The sequence below is a fragment of the Lemur catta genome, chromosome 1 (assembly GCF_020740605.2).
Source record: "Lemur catta isolate mLemCat1 chromosome 1, mLemCat1.pri, whole genome shotgun sequence".
Classification (NCBI taxonomy): domain Eukaryota; kingdom Metazoa; phylum Chordata; class Mammalia; order Primates; family Lemuridae; genus Lemur; species Lemur catta.
Window position 1 is genome coordinate 5,736,048 of NC_059128.1, and position 7,087 is coordinate 5,743,134.

The following is a 7,087-nucleotide window of genomic DNA, read 5'->3' on the forward strand; positions in this document are numbered from 1 at the left end:
AGACCACGCCCTCCCTGGCACTGCCACCACCCAGTGGGGGGCAGGAAAGGGCTAGCTGGCACAGCCCACCCCCGAGGCTGCTGCCCACCTCCTGCCTGTGCTCCAGGCCTCAGGGCGGGGGAGCAGATGGTCAGGGACCCGGTATGGGTGGGGACATGAGGCGAGAGGGGCCAGGGGTCCGCTGACACGCGGTCTTCCCTAGGACAGGGTGGTGGTGCTGGCAGGGGCACACATGCACCAGGGCCGGGCACCCACGGCCTCCCAGGGCCGTCCGCGTGTGGCTGGCGCCCCCTGCTGGCCGGTGTAGGGAGTGTGGCCTCTGCCTCAGGCCAGGCGCCTCCGCTGCCGCCCAGGGAGCACCCCTGGGTCCCTGTTTGGTTTCCCTGCACGACAGACCTGGCCTGGGAACTGAGACCAGCCCCAAGGCCGCGGGGCCTCCAGAGGTGGCTAGCGGAGGTCCGGTGCCCCCTTAACCTCAGGGCGGCTGGGGTCTGCGGGCAGAGCCGGGAGCCGGCAGCCTGCGAGGCCCGGGGGCAGGGCCGGGCCGGCCGGCGGGGAGGGCGCAGAGCAGTTGCCGCCAGGGCGGTGGAAGGTTCTGCGTGGCCCAGCCCGGACAGGGTGTGGTGGTGACACCGCATGGGCCGCGGCTGGGCAGGGCTCGAGCCCAGGCCACTAGGAGGGGTCACCAGGGGCCCGCGGACCGAGAAGGAAACACTCAGTTTCCGAGGCTGGCCCGCGGCTGCCCGTGTGGGAACTGCACGGTGGCCCCGCCGTTTCCTGTCTGCTCTCCGGCACTGGCAGGTGCCCCTCGAGCCCACTCCCCGTGTCTTATGGCCTGGTTCCTGTGGGCCCCCCAGGGGACCCCACCACCATCTGAGGCCAGAAGCCTTGCACCCTGCCCCACGGCCACCTGGACCCCTCGGGAGGGAAGCTGGGGGGGCCTGGGCCCATGCCCTGTGCAGACCCTCAGCTTCTGCCAGAGGCTGCGTCCCGCTGCCCCAGGCCTCAGGTGGGAGCCGGCACCTGGGGCAGAGCCATCCCCCAGTGGCCGGGCCAGGGCCAGGAGGGGGTTCTCAGCCCCGGGCATTGCCGGGGTGGGAAGGGGGAGGCTTTGCGGTCAGCCTGAGTGGGGTTTGAATCCAACCTTCTTGGTCTTGTTGTGTGATTGGAGTCTCCTGCTTCCCTGGGCTGCACCTTGTCTGCAAAACGCGCTCCACGTGTGGGTGGGCTGCTGCAGGGGGCCTGCGGGACATGGTGGTGCCCTGCACTGCTCTTCTCGCCTCTGCGCTGCGAGGGACCATGCCATCTGCAGAAGACCTGGTGCGGTGCCAGGAGAGGACTGTGACGATGGGGCCGGGGGCTCCTCGGGTGCCCAGTCCTCACACCTGCCTCCTCCGTCCCCACTTCTGCCCGGGCCCTGGCCCACAGAATCAGGGACCTCCCTGAGCCGCCCATCACGCCCGCGGCCATCACCTGGGGGCAGCCAGGGTGAGCTAAGGCGTATGCTTCCTTCCCACAGGGCCCGGCTTGCCCTGTTCCTGAGCTGCCCTCGCCACCCCCCTGCCAGCTACAGCTCCGCAGGGCAGAAGCCCGAGGCTGTCGTGCACGCCATGAAGGTGAGTGCCACCACCTGCTCTCCAGGAGGTGCCGGGTGCACTGCTGGACTGTGGGACCTGTGACCACCCATGCCCTCTGAGTCCGGGGACATCTGAGTGGCAGGGATGGGGTTTCATCTCCGTGCGGGTGGCTGGTGACCATGGCAGGCCCTTCTCCAAAGCCAGACTTAGGGGCAGGAGGGGGGCTGGAAGGACTCCCAGGCCCTGCCTCTGGGCAGCTGCCACCCTCACAGGCCCCAGGTGCAGATGGGCAAGTCCACGATGCTCTGGTTGCTCCTGGGGCTCCACACCTGAGCCCACTCCCCACTTCCTTGACATGGACATCACGCACAGGTGTGCACAGACACACCCACACTTGCACCCGCACCAGCAGCGACTCACACACGGCCCACGTGTGCAAGTGCCCGCTCCTCCCCAGCTGGAGGGCCCTGGGTTGGGGTGATAGGGTGAGCCCACCCAGCCTGCCTGCCCTTCTCCCAGCACGAGCTGGGGCTGCCAGTTCCCTGTAGGTGTCCACAGTGTCACCAGGTGAGGGGACCTGGCAGCTGGGGTCCTCAGCTTTAATTTGCAGCAGAGAAAGCTGAGGCTTGGGGGGCCAGGCGACCTCCCCAAAGCCTGCTGGTGGCCCGTGCCCCTGACCCTGGGACTGTCTTTCAGGTCCTGGAGGTGCACGAGAACCTGGACCGGCAGCTCCAGGACAGCTGTGAGGAGGACCTGAGCGAGAAGGAGAAGGCCATCGTCCGCGAGATGTGCAACGTGAGGCACTTCCCAGGGCTGGGGGCAGGGGCCCGGCACCGGGAGGTGACCTGCCCAGCATGGCCACACCCTTCCCTGTGTGGGACTGCACGAGTGCCAGGTGTCCTGGATGGCTGGGAGAGGCCTTGGAGGCCCTGGAACCCAGGCCTGTCACCACTGCCCCTGTCCCTCCCAGAGGTCCCTGGTCTCTGCAGATCTCTTCCTCCCCTGGGGAGCCAGGCAGAGCCCGTGCTGCCCCCCACCCCAGGACTGGCCTTGTCCTCCCAGCTTGCTGGTGGCCCCTGGTGGCTGCCAGCTAGGCAGGGGGTGCTCAGAGCTGGTGGTGCAGCGGGGACCCTCCACCCCGCCGGCCTACAGGGCTGCGCTGCCTTTGCTTTTAGAACTGGGACTGTCTCAGAGTCTGCCCAGGAGAGCCTCTTCCCTGGCCCACCTGACCACTGTCATCCCTTTGGACCCTTGGGGGAGCCAGCAGGATGGGGGTTTCACAGGGTCTGACCCTGGGGTCCTGATCCCCCTCCCCACTGCCTCCTGGGTCTGTGTCCCCGCTGGGCAGCTGCCAGGCTGAGCCACACCCCCGCAGGGACCTGCCCTGCCCAGGAGGGCAGGTGTGAGGTGAGGGTGGACGTGCAAAGACCTGGTCTGACCAACTCTGGGCCTCCGATGCCTCAGTTTCCCCTCCTGGCTCCAGGGCTCTGGGGACATGGGCGACTCTGCAGAGCACCGAGGCAGCAGGTGGCTCAGGGTGCGCCCTCCACTCACATCTCGCCCTCCCCACAGGTGGTCTGGAGGAAACTGGGAGATGCCGCCAGCTCCAAGCCCTCCATCCGGCAGCACCTGTCTGGGAACCAGTTCAAGGGGCCTTTGTAGGGCCGTTCCTCCGTGGGTGCGGGCTGGCCCTGCCTGGGGTCCCCAGGAGGGCTTCGGGCCCCAGACATGGGCAGGACCTCCGCTGAGCCACTGTCGTCTCTCTCTGTGGTGAATTGTACATAGGGCCCCGCTGCCGCGGCCCGGCACGCGGACGACCAGGCCTCCATCTCCCGCCTCGCACACCAGCAACCCGGGACGCCGCTGACCGTCCCCGCGGCAGAGCGGCCGGGACAGCCTCAAGCCACTCTGCGCCCGGCCCCGGCCTCCACAAGGAGACGCTGAAGGCTGCTTCTGAGGTGCCAGGCCCAGGGACTGTCCCAGGCTTCTGTGTCCAGCCCTTCACCCCTAGCTGCCACCTGCACTGGACAGAGGCTGCGGGCACCTGGATGCTGATGCAGGGGCACCACTTCTTGCCCGCCTGCCGGCCTGGCCCCCGGCCCACCGAGCACTGGGTCCCCTGTGTCACGGACAGAGAAACTTGCCGGCCCATGGCTGGCTGGAGGCTGCTCTGGGGCTCTCAGCCCCTTCCTCTGACACTCAGTCTGGAGCCAGGACCCCTGCCCTGCCCGGGGGGCTGTGCCCAGCCACCCTGATGTCAGCTGCTACTTGTTTTTAGAGTTCATCACCCCCACCCCCCAACACTCTCTGCAGTGCCCCCCACCCTGTGCCGGGTGTGCCCCATCGTTTGGGGCTCCTCCTGCCCAGAGCCTGAGGCCCATCCCTGTCTGTGGTTTCCATTGTCGGGCCAGCTACGTAGGAAGGTCCTGGGGAGAGTTTCTTTCTCCAGGTGGGTAGCACTGGGCCACAGCTGGGCCTCTGGTCAGCTGTGGCCTTCCCCAGGGCCCAGCCGCATCCTGGGTCACTGTGGACAGAACTGCCAGGGCCACAGATGACAGAAGTTCTGTTCTCCCTGGGAAGGAAGGAGCCCAGCCTGGTTCTGGTTTTAATTTGCTGTGTGACCTCCAGCAAGTCACTCAGCCTCTCTGGGCCCCTGGTGGAAAAATGGGGTCTCCAGGGTTCCTTTCAGCCCTGCTCCCAGTTCAAGGCCATCCAGCTCCAGGTGGCCTGGGTCCTCCTTGACAGCATGACCTGAGGGGCCGACCTGCTGGAGAGGCGCCGGGCAGGTGGGCTGGGTGGAGGCCCAGGCTGAGCTCCGCTGCCACGCTGTCCCATCACAGGCAGACAGTCACCTCCCCGCTGAGCCTCAGTGTCCTCAGCTGCAGAATTGGCAGCATAAGCCCCTCCTTACAGGGCTCTGGCGTCACATGAGACCGGCAGTGTAAACGACCACGTATAGACCGTAAAGTGTGACAGGCGACCGTGTGTGTGTGTGTGTGAGGAGGATGAGGCCCAGAGGGGCTAAGATATTTTATGGCACATTAGAGATAAGATCCCAGAACATGTAGGACAGGGACAGGCCACTTGCCCGACATCTGTGAACACGCTTGTAGCTGGCCCCTGGCACCCCCCGTTCTGTTCCTCGCCCCCTCAGACTGCTGCGTCCCAACGGTACTTAGCGCTCCGTGCTGCCAGCATGTGAGGAGCCCAAAGAGGTGGTCTTTGGTATCAGCAGGTCTCATTCAGGCCCAAGCAAGGGCAGGGAGACGGCTTCTCCCTCTCTCCCCAGCGGGAACCTCATTCTGAGCAGTTCCCGCTCCGTGTCTGCCATCAGCACCCTTGGGTCGCACACTCTCAGGGGAAAGGCTCGTGCCCTCACTGTGCCCAGGGAGTGCTGAGCGGGTGCTGGCAATGGGCCTGGGCCTGCTGCTCTTGCTGTGGGTGTTACCAGAGGTTCCCCGGGCTCCTTCTGGAAGGAGCGTGCCCTCTTGTCACTAGAGGTGTGAACTGAAGCTGGAGGAACCTCTGCTGGTTATGGTACTGGGCGATTCCTGCCCAACTGGGCAGCTGGGCTGGGGAGGGGGAAGAGGCCCCTCTGGGTCTTGGAGTCCAAAGAACCACAGGGGGCTGGGGGCTGCGGGTCCATTTTGGGTGGGGTCTGAGTCTGGGAGTCCACGTGAGTCCTGTTTGGATCAGGTTGGCTTGGCCACCACTGAAAGCAATAAGCAAGGGCTCCTGGTGCCTGCAGCTCTCCTGCAAGCTGGCCAAGGGAAGGGCAGCCTTGAAGCGGCCTTTCCCCTCTGGAGGGAAGTGACCCCAACCCTAATGCTGCAGTGGCATCCAGGGGTCTGTGGAGCATTTCTTTGAGAACCCTCCTGCCTACGATGGAGGCAATACAGCTGTGCCCCTGAGCCAACACAGCATTCGGATGGTTTCCTAGGACAGAACTCTGTGACAGTCACATCTCAGACATACTAGCTGATTTAAAAAGCCAGCAGTGACTCTGACCCCACGTTCCTGGGTACAGGTGGCAGTTGCAGAGAGCTGAGCCACAGGCTGGGGAGGGTCCGATGGGGCCTCCCACGGGGGGAGCCTTGGGGGGCTGCAGCTCAGTGTGACTCCTGGCTCTGCCACTAGCAGGGTGCCACTGGGTGATACTTCCCTTCTGGAGCCTTAGCTCTTAAAGCACCTGGCGGGGTGTCCTTCCGGAGGCCCCTTTCCATTCTAGGCTCGGCTTGCGCTGGGCTTCGGGTCCCACTGTGATGAATCGCATCCTTCCAGCCTCCCCAGGGGGCCCAGCCCGTCCTGGAGTCATCATCTGCTGAGCACATTTTTATCCAGAAGTTGTTAGCTACACATCAGTGTTTAAAGAGAAAAAAGTGACCTTTCATTTTTTTTTCTTGAAACTTGAGAGGAAACAAAATACATACTACTGATTTTCTTTCTTTTTTTTAAAGAAACAAACTACATGCATGACTGCAGAGGTAGAGGGGTATATTTTTCATACTGTGGGGGGAAAGTATTTGTGCTGCTTTTTGGAGATGGGCTGGAACGTCTGGTTTCTGTCCCCAGGCCCAGCAGCTGTGCTCTATTTTCTGTAGACGGTGACTGCGGTGAGACCTGGGGCCGCCCTCCCGCCCCAGCGCCGCGCAGCGCCAGGGGCCCAGGACTCCCGGCCCGCTTCTACCTTCTGTCGAACCACTTTGATTTGGGGAGAGAAAAAGAAATAGAACTTTTTGATAGTGTGGTAAAAACATTGATTTGAACTATTTTAGTAAAAGGAGTAACAAATAAGATTGTGATAGTGTATACTTTGAGCTAGATAAATAAAGGCCTCTTTGCGAGCCTCCCGGCTGGGTGCTCAGTGCTTGTTTCCTTTGCGGGTGGCAGGTCGCTGGGCAGACAGGGCCATGGCCCCTCAAGCCCCACCCCCAGATGTCGAGCCGTTGCCCCTCAGGTGAATGGTACAGGCCACTGCCAGTCCAGCTGTGCTAGTCACAGCCAGAAATGGAAAGGATTTCCTGACTTTGGGACCTGTGTTCTATGCACTCATGCTTGGAAGTTCCGAACTGGTTTGGAACTCATCCAGTTCCTCCAAGGAAAACCCATGCAGACGTGGGATGGTGGCAGTTGTCCCAGGAGGCAGCGGCTCCAACCCACCCAGAGGTGCCCTGGGAGACGGCAGGGCTGGGTTTGGCTGCTGTGAGGCTGCAGCTGGGCCCGGGCCCCGACGTCCAGGAGAGGCCATGTGCTTGTGCAGGTCTTGCAACCCCCGGGCTGCTGAGGCCGGGAGCCCCACCTCCAGCCCGCAACAAGCAGAGGAGTAGTTTCAGAATGGATTTTATTTGGATAACTGATTGAAGGAGTCTCACTTGTAACCAAGATGGAATTCACAGTATGTTGTTACATTCACACTTAAAAAATATATCTTTATGTACAGGAATTTGCAAATAGATGTAAACATACATTACTTTCCAAGTACACTTCTCTCGTCCCTGGAGGAAAAAAAA

General features: G+C 62.9%; 1 protein-coding gene across 1 annotated transcript in view; it reads left to right on the top strand.

Moving 5' to 3' along the window:
• CCDC85C (coiled-coil domain containing 85C) overlaps positions 1-6,426 on the top strand; it is a 77,009-nt gene extending 70,583 nt beyond the window's left edge. The window contains 4 exon segments of the mRNA XM_045561018.1: positions 1,520-1,555; positions 1,557-1,616; positions 2,274-2,372; positions 3,150-6,426. Coding sequence (XP_045416974.1) covers positions 1,520-1,555; positions 1,557-1,616; positions 2,274-2,372; positions 3,150-3,239 — 285 coding nt within the window. The 3' untranslated portion in view covers positions 3,240-6,426.
• Positions 6,427-7,087: the final 661 nt, after the last annotated feature.